General features: G+C 32.8%; 1 protein-coding gene across 2 annotated transcripts; it reads left to right on the top strand.

The window, feature by feature from the left end:
• The first annotated feature begins 8,278 nt into the window (after positions 1–8,278).
• Positions 8,279–15,763, top strand: LOC140887371 (cyclin-D1-1-like). 2 transcript variants are annotated; one of them, XR_012151807.1, is made up of 7 exons: positions 8,279–8,684; positions 8,947–9,033; positions 10,240–10,338; positions 10,483–10,684; positions 10,975–11,105; positions 11,191–11,457; positions 11,976–15,763. XR_012151807.1 is itself a non-coding variant. In XM_073294586.1 (6 exons), the coding sequence occupies exons 1-6, from the start codon at positions 8,451–8,453 to the stop codon at positions 11,395–11,397; spliced, it is 960 nt and encodes a 319-aa protein (XP_073150687.1). In that variant the 5' UTR covers positions 8,279–8,450; the 3' UTR covers positions 11,398–11,871. The 2 variants fall into 2 exon arrangements, 1 of the variants encoding a protein (XP_073150687.1); XM_073294586.1 differs by lacking the exon at positions 11,976–15,763 and having other exon boundaries at positions 11,191–11,871.
• Positions 15,764–16,428: the final 665 nt, after the last annotated feature.

The following is a 16,428-nucleotide window of genomic DNA, read 5'->3' as shown; positions in this document are numbered from 1 at the left end:
AAGGTGTGAGCCACTGATTTAAGAACAAATGATGTATTTAGCTTATTAATTATTCATAGAGGGTTTTATGCTCTTTTAATGTTTCACAGGGGGGTCAAAATGTTATTATCCCTGCATATATATGTGTGTGTATATATATATATATATATATATATATATATTCCCCTATATATAAATAATCTGCCCTTAGACGTCATTTTATTTTTTTTTTATCAAAATTGTCTTTATGTGATATAGATATTACACTTTTGTTTTATTTATTTATTTTTTATATTTCGTTATTTCAAATTACAGTTTACTTTCTCGATAATTTTTAAAACTATGACATTACTCTTATATGAATATAAATAAATCAGTTCTAAAAATATTATATAAACACGTAATACGTGCATCAATACACTAGTATATATATTAATATATGAAACGGAGAGTAAATATTCCTTTACTAAAAAAATGGTTGGAATAATACATGCCAAAGGTGAGTCCATGTGTTGGCAGGCATCTAATGATATGAGTATATTTTAATTATGTCCGTAAATCATAATACACACATAATAATAAATATCTTAAACTATATAATGATAATTATTTACAATTTAACCAGTCAAATCGTTTTCCACGCTCCAAGAAAAAGCTGAATCAATTCAATGGTTTGGATTCCCGAAGGTCTCCGAGGTCGATGGCGAGTTTTTATTTTCTTTCTTTTAAATTTTTTAATTATTTATTCAATATCTAAACATATATATATATATATAGGCTGTATTTATTTTTTTAAATATATAGACTGTATTTATTTTTTTAATTGTCACAGATATTTTTTTTGTAATATACCTCTGTTAACTAAATATTTAATTTAAAAGTAAGCACTAATTGAATTAATTAAATAAAAATAAATAAAAGTTTATTTATAAATTTTGTTTTGAAATGAATAGTAAGCAAAACGCTAACACACTAAATTTTAACTCAACCCAGTTTGGGGTATACCAAAGAATTCGGTGAATTATACATTTATAGTACTCATTTATTAACAAGCCACTCGATATCCTACTACATTCAATACTCGATGAAGTCTTCCAAGTCGTCCGGGCCCCAAGTTCATGTTTTTTTTTTCGAGTATAAGTACATTCGAATATCAGATTAAATTACTAAAGAATGAAATTACCCGCACTATCAACGAAACTTTAGCATTGACTCGAAACGTGCTTGTTTCGAACAAAAAAAATTAACTAAATCTATCTAAATAAATTTAAAATTTATCCACAGTCAGCGGAAATCGAACCTAAAATTAAGAGAATAATTTGTTGCTATATATCTTTCGAATTATAGATCCAATTTTTTTTTTTTCATTCCACACACACACACAATATATATATATTTTATATATATATATATATATATATATATATATATATATATATATATATTTCTATTATATTAAACTTTAAAGGGTCTTAATAACTGTATTTGGTATATTGGTATTGTTGGGAAAAAATTCATATAAACTTAAATTCAAAATCATCATGTTAAATCATCAAGAATAAAACTGTAAACTTAGCGGAAGCGTACCTGATTCCATAATAATTGATACTGATGTAGATCTGTATGGTTCGGCCTTTCAGATCAACACGATTTGTCTTGAGAGTCCTTTAAATTCTCTCAATGGAAATAGAATACAGAATGATAGTGTTGTCAACGTCGTGTGATCTAGGGACCATAACCCTATATTTATATTTTTGAATTTTATTTAAGCCCATCAATCAAATAGAAAAGCCCACTAGTATCTACACATTAAAGATCACATCATATTATATACATTAAAGCCCAAATAATCTGAAACCTTATTTAGATCACTTTTATGGGCTAACTTTATTTGACAGTCCACAACACATAATTATTTACATAAAGTCCAACGTTGGATTTATGATCCAACAATCTCCCACTGGGCTATATGTGAAACTTTATAATTATGTTTTGAAAAAAATAACCAAATGAGCTCAACTTCGCTGTCATTATCGAAATGTATCTACTGCTAATCAGGTCCATCAATCATATTTACATAGGATCAAAGAGGCCTTTATCACATTTTTCGTAACTCGACCCATCAATGGTCACATATGCCATATAACTGAACGACATGGATTATGATGTGAATGTATAGCATGAAAAATTCATGTAACGTGATCTTAACATGCCTATTTTTAACTGGTCTACCCATAAAATTTAGTGAGATCAACCATAATAGAGTCAGATTGTGAATAAATCAAAACCTTTATTTCTGCAGAAATAACCTTTCCTTATGTATACATAAACCAAAATACGAATCACTGAAACATGTCTATAAAAGAATTTAAAATTATAAACTCCTACTAAAATTGAATATCATTAATTGACAAAAACCCATACAAATAATATGCACACAAAACCTTTTGGGTGATAGTCCCTTAACAAGTGGATCCACAATCATGAAGTTTTAACCGATGTACTTTATAGACAACTATTCTTTCTGGACTCTTTCTTCAATAACCAGAAACTTGATTGGATGTCTTATAATTCACTATAAAATCTATTTTTATGACAAAAGAGACTATAACAAGTGCATTTTAAGTACTCTTTCGTGAGATAACACCTTATTTAAGTAGATTTAAATATATAGCCCAACATAGTTTTTCAACTATCTTGGCATCCTTCAAATCAAAGTCAGTATACCAAATGATCTCAACTGATCTGACCTCTGATATGTGAGCATAAAATTTCTTATTTTATGTAAATTTCATAATACGTAATTTGCTATTTTTCAATAGTCTACTCTCGAATTATTTAAATATCTGTCCAACATTCCAGTCACGTATATAAAAATTTTACGTGTATAAACCTTTGCAATGCATTAGATTCCCTACTACTAAGTTATAGAGAATCTTTTGCATTTATTTTTCTTAAAATCATTTTTAGGGCACTGATTGAGACTAAACTGTCTCTCTTAACTTGGGGGTATCACCTGGTTTACAATCTTGCATTCCATATTTCTTTAAAACTTTCTCGATATAGCCTTTATGTGATAATCCAAGAATACACCGAGAGCGATCCCGATGTATCAGGATACCCAGTACAAAAGATGCATCACCAAGATCTTTCATCTCAAAATCCTTATCTAGAAATCTCTTGGTATCATGCAACTTATTTGTATCGTCGCCAGCGAGTAGGCTATCATCACATACAAAACCAAAAAAATATATTTACTCCCACAGACCTTATGATATATACAATCATCGACCAAATTTATCTCAAAATCGAACGAGATGATCACATGATGAAATGTAAAAATATCATTTATTGATTGAAATTCGGTACTATGCCAATATAATCCTAAAGAGTCCTTCAAAAAACCCAAAGAGAAAGACCTTTTACATTGATGTCCTTACTGTGTAAAATCTAATAAATGACAAAACAATTCTTATATCTCTCACATTATATTTTGAATACTCATGGTTTTAAATATCTATTTAGAACTAATGAATGTCACACTTTAGGTAATGAGACGAGATCCCAAATATCATTGTATTTTATGGATTTTATCTCCTTATTATTGTCATAAATCCACTTTGAGAATTAGAATTTGCATAACATGACTGAAATTGATAAAATCAGTTTCTCTCATTCCAAAGTCGACATTATTCTCTTGGAGTAATACAATCAAATTACTTAAGATTGCCCTTTTTCTATCTCGAGTGGAACTCCATAATGACGAGGTTGTTGAGATGTAAGAGTTTGTTCTTTCAAAATATTTTTTGAATGAGAGATTTTCCTAAAATGTCTTACCGTATTGTGTTTTGAACCAAGTCAAAAAAAATATAATTTTGATCAATGTCAATAACACCTGTGAGAATATTAAAATATTCTTTGTTAAAGACAAATTTCATAACTTATCTCCCCCACAAACTCAACATCCTCAAAACCAAGCATTTTCCTAACTTAAATCAAATTAATTGTGGGACCCTAAAACTTTTATCATTTAGATCTTATAGAATCACTTTAATCAAACTTTGTGAAGGATATATGCTGCAGTCATTAGTGCTTTCCCATAAATGAGATATAAGAATTCATATCTAAAATATTTATCTATGAAAAATATAAATTATTGTTGATCATTCCAAAAAACCATATGAAAGACCCGCAAATATCCATATTTATAATTTCAAGGACGTCCAAATTCTCTTTGACTTCAAATCTCCCGTAGTTGGTTTGTTTCCCCTTTATACAATTAACACAATATTAAAATATGTGAAATATAAAGAATTGAAAATTTTGTCATACATAAGTTTCTTTACTCTCCATCGAAAGATATAACATAATATCTTATGTCACGATGTAACTGAATTCTCATTTACTTGAATTTTATCTTTGGGCCTTGTAAACTTAATTGCTTAAATGAAACAATTGTATCAACTGAAGAAAGATTATTGTAACGTGATGAAGAACCAGAGCCAACCAATTTTGAATCATGAAACAACCTAAATTTTTATTTCCAAATGAGCAAGAGAAACCGAATTTACCCAAATAGAAATAGAAATTATTCCGCATAAAAGTCGATACAATGAATGTTTCATTCAGATTCAAATAAAACTCATCTCTTAACAATAATTTAAAGTTTTCAATTATTTCAACTTTAACTGTTTTGTGATTGTACACCAATGAATCTTTTATCATCATTTGAACTTTAGCAATAATAATAACCCTGCATAGATTAGCACCAAAATCTATCCACCACATGTGTCCAGACATCAAAGATAAATTAATCTTAAAATAAACCAAATTAAGAAACTTTCTTCTCATGAGCATTTTAGCTCCACAGAAGAAACAACTATTACTTTTCGAATTACTCGGTTTCTTTTGTTGTTCCTTTGAGGTGCTATATCTGCAGCTTACTTTATCTATAATCCTTTATATTTATACCTCATTGAAAGTGAAGTTGTCAAGAACGTACAAAATTCACCCTTTCATTCTTAACAAACCTCAGTTTCAATATTCTAAATGTGATTCTTAACTATAGTTATATCTTTTCGACATATTGCCCTATGGATTGCTGAATGACTTATCTTAATGATCATCAGATATGCAATTTAATTTCTCCTACCTTTCCATCTCCCTCTTTTCAAAATAAATACTCTAGTCTATAAAAATGTACTTGAATCAATCTTTATTGCAATATCTTTGATCATTATTCCAAGCAGTGTTCTAAAAAACTTGATTAAGTCTCACTTAATCTTGCTTAAGCTTGAAGCTTCCCAAAAATGCTTCGTTTCGGCCAAAAGCGGCCAGACATAGGTTGATCATGTCAAGTGTCATTAAATACGTTTAAATGTGACTTTTATAAAAACTAAAACTTGATTAATATGACGAAAAATGATCATAAATTAGCGATTTTATCAGTAAGTGACTGTTAGCAATGTTATAAATGTACAATATTGAATGGTTAAGTGTAGCGATGATGTGAAATTGTGAATGCAGTACATATTGAGGAATTTTACAGCTAATGTTTTAAAGTAGATCAATTAATTTAGTTTATGTTCGTTGTCACGAGATATGGAATGATGATGAAATAAATTGTATTATAAGCTCAAAAAAAATTAATGTGTTACACTTGAAATTATTAAAAATTAATGCATTACACTTGAATTTATTATATAAATTCATTATTTACTCCGTTAATTTGTTTGAGATGATTAAAATTATAGTTTAAATTCAAAAATATTTTTTTACGCTTAAACTCGTAGTAATCGCGCTTAAACTTAAAAAGCTTGAAGCTTGACTCTCATGCTTCGATACGCTTCACGTTTTTTAGAACCTTGATTCCAAGAACTATCAAGATGTTAAATTTTTCATAACTTGAAGTAATTACCATCTTTAAAAACTAGAATAAAGTTGATGTTGACAATAAAACTAGCATGAGTATTCAAATAACAACTAAACAGAAAACTATCAATAAATTAATAATGCTCACAAAAATTCACAAATAAGTAATATTAAATTCAAATAAAGATAATCCCCATCTCAAGATACCGGACACTCCATTAATATTCTATCTTTGGACAAAATATTAACTTGTAAATGATATCTTGGTGTAGTAATCAAATACTGATCATAAGACATATCAAATAATAAATCTTCCTTTGGGCCGATTTATTATTCATATGTATAACCGAATAATAATCACATATTTATTACCACAATTGCACATGTAATTCTGTTAAATAATAACTTTTCTTTGGGCCGTTTAATTATTCATATAAGTTACATGCACAAAACATTTTATATTCCAAAACAAATTAATTTCCACAAGAGAAGTCACTTTGGTGACATGTTGCTTCAATTAATTTATTCCAAAATATATATACCTTAACAGTTCTTTTATTTAAATTTAATATCAAATGTAATTGACCCTTTTCATAAAAAAATAAATTTTAAGTATTTTTGGTCAAAGTCAACCTTTTAACGATTGACTGTACGATCAATGCTGGCTGACGGGCAAATCAGGCAAATAACTGGTCATGGGTGATCTTTTCGGGTTGGATGCCCGTATAATAAAAAATTAACTGACCCATGTATATTGACCCGATAAACTGAATCTTCATAAAATAATCAATTAATTCAAATAATGCAAATCTCATAAGGGTTACCAAACACTGATAGTAAATAACATGTCAAATAATAATCTTCATTTGGGCCGATTATTATTCACATGATGAAAATCAAATAACTATCAGATGTTTATCCTTCCAAACGTACATGTACCATATTAAATATTAACCTTCCTTTGGGCTGGTTAATACTTATAAAAATTACACATACAAAACTTTTTATATTTCAAAATAAATTGATTTTAATCAGCTCATTTTAAAATATATAAAAATAACCTTATCATTATTTGAATAATCGAAAATTTAAACCTTTAAAGCGAAATATCCTTAAAACCCTAAAATAAAAATATTAGGCTTATAACCAATTTAAACTTTATCCAAAAAATTTGTGATGAGTTCGAAAATTTTCTTAAATTTGAAAATGTTGTACCCTTAAAATTTGTTTTTTTTTAAATTTTGAATTTTCGAAAATTGGCAAAAAAAGTAGAAAAAACCCTAACCCATCTCATCTTCCTTCCTCCATGTCGCCGACACCGTCCTTTCCTCCAGCCGATCACCACCGATAGATGACAGAACACAGGGCGGCGACCACCACTGCACCATCACCGGTCCCGATTGCCAAGAAAACGGCCGGAAAAGTGGTCCCGTTTGCTCTGTTTCGCGCACAAATTCCAGGCACAACTTTGGCATCCAAATTCGACCGTTCACAGTGGTTTCCGGCCAATAACTGTACTATGTGAGGTGCCTTATCATGGGCAAAAAAACGCCTCATCTATCATCGCCGGAAACAGCCTGTAGATCGGTCGATTGGCCCGATTTTCGACGGCCCTGAAGCCCTAATCGAGAAATTCGATTTTCCAATTTTTTTTATAAATACGGAAATAAATAATAAATAATAAAAAAAAACTGAACTGGAAATTCAACTTTGATTTTTTGTTTCCATTAGACCAAATCGAATATAAAACAGAATGACAATGTTGTCAACGTCGTGTGATCTGGGGACCATAACCCTATATTTATATTTTTGGATTCTATTTAAGTCCATCAATAAAATAAAAAAAACCCACTAATATCTACACATTAAAGGTCACACCTTATTAGATACATTAAAACCCAAATAAACTGAAACCTTATTTAGATCATTTTTATGGGCTAACTTTATTTGAAAGTTCACAAAACATAATTATTTACTTATAAGCCCCACCGTTGGATTTATGATCCAATAGGTGTGTCACATTTTAAATTTCAAATTTAAAAACTATCAATTTATGTTTTTCTATTTGGAGAATATGAATAATATTGTATCATGAACTTTACTGTTATGTTAATAAGCATAACAAAATCATATCATTTATTTTATATACATGCATCTCGTGTGCCACCACGACTAGTAAATATATATAAGTCCTTGATGCTAGCACACCAACAGTGCACGTATGGCCCGCATTGGACAAAACGTTCTTAAGGTTTCTATGTCTAGGCTCGGAATATATGTAGAATAAGGTTTTAAATTTCAAATTATTAATGTTTATATATATATATATAATGTTAATTAATTTCGAGAGTTGAAACCAGTATACAAAATATATTTGTAATTAAATTAAAATTTATAACAGCAAGTCCTAACTATTTATATGTCCAGAGTTAGTAGAATGGAGAATCCAAACGAACATACAGCAGACCAACGACACTCATCTTCTCTCCCAAAATCCCAGCTCCATTTCAACTTCATCGGCGGCGAATTCCCGGCGGCCTTCAAATCCACATACAACATGAGCAGAAGAGAATGACGTACGAGCGCAGCTCTCATTCGCAATGTCACTTTCGTGCTCCTCTGATCTTCTCTGCTGCGAGGATTCCAACATTATTATTTTCTCCGATTATGGAGATGACTCGCCGGGATACACATCGGACCTCGAATATCAGCTGCCGGAAGCCGAGGAATCTATCGCCGAGCTGTTAGAAGACGAGAGATGTCTCCCTCAAATCAACGTCCATCAATCTGTGGATGCCTCCGTTAGAGCTGAATCCGTCGCCTGGATTCTAAAGGTATATTTCTATTTTCCGATTCCGATTCCGATTCCGTGTATCCTGCGCATTCCTTGGGTGTAAGTAACTTCCACACTAATTAGTTACCATCATATTGGGCGGCGCACTTTAACATGGCTGGGATGCTATTGCTAGTATGTGCCACGGGGTGAGAGACTGGTGAAGAAACAAGTTATATATCTGCGGCGTATGATAGATTTGTGCGCCGTTTATGGTTACGAACTTACGATAGAGTTGGCTGATTAATATTTGACTTGTGCAGGTGCAGCAACATTATGGATTCCAGCCATTAACGGCGTATCTCTCCGTCAACTATTTCGATCGTTTTCTTCGCTCCCATAAGTTGCCGGTACGATTCTCGACGTGTTCAAATTTAGATAGTGTTTGGGACAGTTTTAGAAAACAATTCTCAATTTTTCTTTAACAAAATTTTAAAAATTTATAATAAAAGAAGTAAAATGTCAACTAAAGTAAACGAGTGATTTACACTACACTTTTCTCATGAAAAAGAAAAACGAAATAGATCTAACTGAATGCCAAAACTATGCCAAATTCCATTCACAACTTTTGTGAAGTCTTCCTGTACATGTTGTATCCCTTAATTTTAAAATAAAAATAAAATTAAAATTAAAAATAACAAGTGTATCCCACCAAATTATAGTGTACTGCGTACGTACGTAATGCACAATAATAAAGTAGGAGTAGTACGTACTAATTGGCCGTAAGAACTTTATCGTTTCTCTTTGTATTGTTTAAATAATGTTCAAACAGGAAAATTAACTTTTAGTTTGTGTATGAACCCAGTTTCTATTTAATAAGAAGCAATGTTTGGTGAGATGTTGAACATTTGAAGTGTCACACTTCTGGAGAATACATATAATAAATGGAGTTTCTTTTAATTATAGAAAAATTAGATAGAGACTCTTGTCCTTTTCATCTTTTTGTTTTTTGTTTTTTTTTAACATCACTATTATTACTCAGACATATATTACTATTAATTAAATTATTCCATGCGTCTAAGAGTTTCATAGAATTAACCAGTAACAAGAATGACTCTACAAATGCATTATATATGTCTGAGTAAGAGAAACAGGATTACACTTAAATAATTTTGATGGGTTTTAATCGTTTTTATGATTAAAGTCATACTTGAGAAGTTATATAATTTTTCTAGTCGTCGAAGTAGATCTTAGGAAGGCATGAGATTTTACGATGCTACATTTGGAATATTTCTAGTCGTATGATATGGAGAAATTTTAGTCCTTGAATCATCAAATTTTCAAATATCAGAGACCCACGCAATCTAACCGTGTTGAAATACAGAGAAAAATACACGGTGGAAGAAATTAGACTAAACCCGGATGGCCTGTTCTTCTCTTTTAATGATTTAGCAACCTCGGACGGCACCTCAATGGGTGGCATTATTGCTATTGTTTGCTCCGATAATTATTAATTATTACTTATAACTTTGAAGTTATATATAATAATCTGTTTTGTTTTGATATCTTAATTGTCCTTTTTTTTAATGTTTAACACGTATATTAAATAATTGCAGATGTTGAATGGATGGCCACTGCAATTATTGTCCACGGCATGTTTGTCATTAGCTGCTAAGATGGAGGAGCCTTTGGTTCCTTCTCTTTTGGATCTTCAGGTAAAACATTATTAAACTTATGAATTATTTCTCAATATTATTATTTATTATTAATTATCATTTTTTTCAAAAAAAAAAAAATGAGGTGACAGTTCGAAATTTAATTTATAATCTGACAAAAAAAAAAATCATGATGATCAATAGGTGAAAGGGGCGAAGTTTATTTTTGAATCAAGAAATGTCCAAAGAATGGAGCTTCTCGTGCTGAGGGTCTTAGATTGGAGACTTCGAGCCATTTCTCCATTTTGCTATCTCAGCTTTTTTGCACTCAAAATTGACCCAGCTGGAACTTACACAGGGTTCCTTGTATCGAGGGCCAAACAAATCATTCTGTGTTATATTCAAGGTACTTGATTACAAAAATAAAGCTCAAAGAATATTTTTTTATATCTATTCTTTTACAATACAAGCACATGCATCTCTGACTGCAAATACAGACAGCAACTTCAGATATTTTAGGATGGTTTAATATTTTTTTTGTGATTAAATATCAGAAGTATAAAAATGTTACATATAATATTTGAAAAACATTGTACTTGACCATACTGCATCAAATTTTTTGTAACTTTAAACAGTCTTATCTATAACAACTAAAGCTGATTTTCACATGGAATATTAATTCTTTGTTATCACCAGAGGCCAGCTTCCTCGAGTATAGGCCATCGTGTATTGCTGCCGCGGCGATTCTTTGCGCGGCAAATGATCTGACCGATTTCTCTTTAATCACCGCGCAGCACGCTGAGTCGTGGTGCGATGGACTTGACAAAGTAAGCCACTAGCTAATAGTTGTGTTTCAAGATTTTGATTTTTGTACATCGAGCAACTTTAGGAAAGTATAACTTAATTTTTTAGGAAAATATTACGAGTTGCTACCATTCGATGCGAAGAGTAGTGTCCAATAAGCCGAAGAAGCAACCGGTGGTGCTGTTACCACGTCTCCGGGTCACGGCTTGCTCTAGTACAACCTCATGCAACTCATCATCGGTGTCATCATCTCACAAGAGGAGAAAACTGTGCAAAAGCTCATGGGCGGACGAGAACGAAGGGGAGGAGACCTAATTCATGAAGGGATCATAAACGTGGAATGGAACCAACAACTAGACAAAATGGTGGGGCAAAGTATGTCAAAAATCCTCAATATTTTTGAAAGAGGGTAGTTCAATAACATCGACATTGTAGATAAAATATAGTAGACATATTAAGGCTATGCACAAGAATTTGGGCAATTTGGGATATTTTATTGTGGCCCTTTATTGGTGGGCAATTGCCATACAGATTGAATGGCTGGCTGGCTGGCTATGCAGGTTCCCTAGTGAAGGGGATTTGCTACATAATATTATTTTGGATTGTTTGAATTGTAGTGTGAATGAAGTGGGGGAGTGCTTGGATTCAATTGGGTATGATGAGTACTATTCAATTGGTGGGACCAAAAATTATGAGAGGCAAGTCAAGTTCCTCATATAGACTGCATTGATTTCCCCACAAGGTCCTATTTACAAATAGACAAACGATGGAGAAAAATATGGACTTCAAGTTTTATTTTTAATTTTTTAATTTTTTACCGTTCAAATTGAATTTTAGGATGTTTTAAAGTTGGTGGTTGATTCACTTATTGCCTTCTTTTCATGGTCTTGCAGGTGAGGACCCTAACAAGAACTTGATGGAATTCCATGTGGTTTGCACAAGTATGAAACCCCATGGAGTGACAGAGGAGCAGATCCAACTGAGGGCCTTTCCTTTCTCTTTGAAAAGTGCTGCTAAGGATTGACTGTATTATTTATCCTCTGGATCCATCACGACTTGGACTGAGATGAAAAGAATTTTTCTGGAGAAGTACTTCCCAGCTTCTAGAGCCTCAAATATCAGGAAGGAAATCTATGGGATAAAGCAATACACAGGGGAATCACTTCATGAATACTGGGAGCGATTCAAAAAACTTTGTGCTAGCTGTCCGCATCATCAGATAAGTGAAAACTTATTAATTCAATATACCTATGAAGGTTTGTTACCTCATGATAGGAATATGCTAGATGCGGCCAGTGGAGGAGTTTTTGTGGACAAAACTCCAGTACAAGCAAGGAATTTGATCGAGAATATGGCTGCTAATTCTCAGCAATTTGGCACCTACAGGAATGATTCTGCACCCAGACGGGGCAACGAGGTAAATGTTTCTTCCCTTGAGCAACAATTGATTGAATTGACGTCTCTTGTGCGTCAAATGGATGTAGGGAATGGACATAATGTGAAAAAAGTGTGGAATTTGTGCTGCAATGGGACATGCAACTGACATGTGTCTCATACTTCAAGAGGAATCTACTGAACAAGTCAATGAAGCAGGAGGATTTCCCGGGCCACCATAGCAGAAGTATGATCCTTACTCAAATACATTCAATCCAGGTTGGAAGGATCATCCCAACTTTAGATATGGAAACCCTCCGATTAATCAGCCTGCACCTCACATACATCTGAATGCTCAATCTTACAGGCCACCATATCATCCACAATAGCAGCGTCCGCAAATTTCTGTGCCTAGTGAGTTTCTAGAAAACATCGTTAAGGATCTTGTTATTAATACTGTAACTTTTCAACAGGAAACGAGAGCAAGTATCCAACACTTGAACACTCAGGTGGGGCAGTTGGCAAAAACAATAAACAGGTTGGAGGCACAAAATTCTAGCAGCTTTCCAACACAGACAGTGGTGAATCCAAAGGAGAATGTGAGTGCAATCACCTTGAGGAGTGGAAGAGAGTTAAAGGTTCATGAAGTAGTGGTGAACAAGCAAGTACAGAACGAAGATGAGGAGAAATTCAAGGTAGAGGAGACTAATCTTAATCATGAAGAAGCACCGAGAGGTAAGTTTCCTCCTCTTTTTGAGTATAAACCTGTAGCCCCTTTTCCCTTAGCGTTAAAAGAGTCTAGGAGGGATGAAGGTATCAAGGGACTGTATGAAACTTTTTGTAGATGTGAGTCATTTGTTAGATGATATCAAACAAGTACCTCGTTATGCTAAGTTTTTAAAAGAGTTGTGTACTGTGAAGAGAAAACACAAACTGAAGGGATGTCAAAAAATTGAATTGGGAGAACAGGTTTCTGCTGTCATTCAAAGAAAGGTACCCACAAAATGCAAGTATCCAGGTATGTTTTCTATTCCTTGTAAAATAGGAGATGTTCAGCTTGAGACGACCATGTTAGATTTAGGAGCACCGATCAATTTCATGCCTTACTCTGTGTATGCTTCCTTAAAACTAGGGCCTTTGAATGAAACTGAAATTGTTATCCAGATGGCTGATAGATCTACTATTTTCCTAAAGGAGTGTTAGAGGATGTTCTTGTGCAAGTTGGTAATTTGGTTTTTCCTGCTGATTTCTATGTACTTGATATGAAAAATAATGATTTTAATAGTCCAATTTTGCTAGGAAGACCATTTTTGAAAACGTCAAATTCCATTATAGATGTTAACAATGGCCCTCTCACTATGGATTTTGATGGGGGAGATTGTTAAGTTTCATATTTTTGATATCCTGAAAATTCCTGGTTGTGAAAATGTTGTTAATAATATTGATGTTAATGATTACTTGTCACGAGAAAACAAGAAAGTGGTGAATGAGGGTAAGTGGAAGGAAGCAACTGCAAAACCTGTTGCGAATTCTACTGCTGAAATTGTTCTCTCTGATTTGCAGGTACCAAAAATAGAGACAAAACTTCCTCCAGATCCAGAGAAAGGGGAACATAATCCAGAGAAGGGGATACCCAAGAAGTCCAAGGAAAGAAAGAATGGACGGAAGTTAACTGTGAAAAGGCTCAAGTGGGTGAAAGTGGATAAAGTTACTAGATATGAACCTCCATGAGGATCTGAAGTATACAGTCGGGCCGACGACTGTAAATAGAGGCGCTGCTTGGGAGGCAACCCAAGGGGAGTATTTTTTTTCTTAGTATTTAATTTTTATTTTTTATTTTTGCATTTTTACTTACATTGGGGACAATGTAAGATTTTAAGTATGGGGGAGAGGACTTAGTCAGTCATTGAGAGAATTTAGCCGTGTTTTTGAAAAAAAAGAAAATTTTAGAGCTCATATTTTGTGATGAATTTTACTATTGAAATTCACTAGCCCATGATGATATCTAATTGATGACATGCATGCTTTTGAAAATAGATTATTTGCTAACCTTAGAACACTTTGATCTCCAATGAAAATTAGACTTTGATATGGTTCTTGAATATTCTTTAGCACGCATGAGTCATGGCTTGTGAATTGTATATGACATAGTGAAGGTCGTGTGAGCCTTGTGATAGTCTTAGGAAGTCTCTAGCCTGTCAACCTCCCTTTTGAGCTTAATCGGAAAAAAATAAAGAAAAAGAAAAGAATGGAGTTAGTAAGGTGAGGGGAGGCATTGGAATGAGGATTGAAATTCTAGTCCTATAAATTCCAAGAGCTAAATATGGAGGAGAATGTATGAAGTTGAGGATAATTGGGTGCAATTACTCGGACAAGTGAAAATACTATAAAAATTCTCAGTGGTTTAATTTGATTTGTTGGTGTGCCACTTGAGCTATTGTGGGTTTTGCATTGAATGGATCTGTGAAGTGTGCATGACACTTGCTAATGACCATACACACACGCGTTCGGGGCTATATCTCGAGTGGAAATGTCTGGATATTGAACTTGTTCCGTTGTTAGCATTTTAACGCCTTTCTTGATCATGCATTGAATTAATTCCTGAGGCACAAATGTCTAAATCATGGTTATTTTTGTTACGAATTATGAGTTCGAACTTATTCTTGGTTTTGTGTTGCTCGAGGGCGAGAAATGTTAAAGTACAGGGGAATTTGATAGTAGTGTTTTGTTTGCATATTTTAGTGTCATTTTGCGAGTGTTTTGCATGCCTTATTGTGTCGTTGTACATGTTTTATTTAAGTTCTTTTTATTCCATGCATTTAGCTACTTAACATACTTCTGGTTTCATGTGTAGGAAACACCATGTTTTGAAGAAGAATTTGGAATTGAGTTGCTGCACTCGAGCGGTCCAGTTCAGCAGATCGAGCGGAAGAAAGAGTTTGACAAGTCTGTAGGATCGCATAAGTGGGCGTGCTCGAACCTTCCAACTCGCCCGATCGAGCACGCCTATGAGAAATCAAAGGCAGTAGGTTTATAACTTTGGTTGCGCTCGATCCTTCCAATTCAACAGATCGAGCGCGACGACTTTTCCAGGAATGAATTTGTAATTTTGGAAACTTTTTTATTTTGGACTCTAGTCTTTTATTAGGCTATTATTCCATTTTGTGGAGGGGATTTTTATTATCTTTGGATGGCTGAAGATGTGAGAAGACATTGGCGGCTAGGTTTCTTCTCTAATTTCTTAGATTCAATTTTTCTTTCATGAAATTTTCTGTAGAATTCATGAATATTGTAAGCTAAGTTTTAGAACTTGGTTGAGAAAGACGAACCCTTGATTTTGTTTATTCATGAGATTTTGATTTTCATTGTTTGATTTTTGTTTGAGTATCGAGAGTTGTTTAGAATCGATTGTTATGCTTGTGTATGAGATTTTCGGATTGGCCATCTTAGGATTTTATTATACAATCTAATGCTAAATTTGAATTCAAATCCGTAATTGTTTGAATCATCTGATTTGTGAAGCAACTGCGTTTAATATTTTCCGCTGGTGAATTTGTTAAATCGTAGGAACAATAATTGACTAGATTAAATACAATCGCTGGTATTTGTGTTGTCTAGATTCATCAGTTTTACTCATTTGAATGCTACCTTAAATTTAAATCTAGATCGCTGGTATCCGGGTTGATTTATTGGTAAGGGTTAATTTAGAACGCTTGTGTCTAGTTTACTAGGATTAAAGTGAAACAAGAATTTAATTTCCAATGGTGAATATTCAATAAAATTAATTATTTTTAGATAATCGATGATCGAATGAATGATATCAAGAGTGTAGTCGACTGATACCAAGACTTGTTTCTTATTGATTTTTTCGTTTTAATTTAATCTTGCATGCTAGTTGGTAAAATTTATTTTAATTTGCTTTAATTTTTAGTAGTTAATTTCAAAATCCAAAACCCCTTTATTTTATTTTTA

This window comes from Henckelia pumila, chromosome 3, assembly GCF_033568475.1.
Source record: "Henckelia pumila isolate YLH828 chromosome 3, ASM3356847v2, whole genome shotgun sequence".
NCBI lineage: Eukaryota > Viridiplantae > Streptophyta > Magnoliopsida > Lamiales > Gesneriaceae > Henckelia > Henckelia pumila.
The sequence above is the reverse complement of the archived record's forward strand: the minus strand, read 5'-3'. Positions and strand labels throughout refer to the sequence as shown.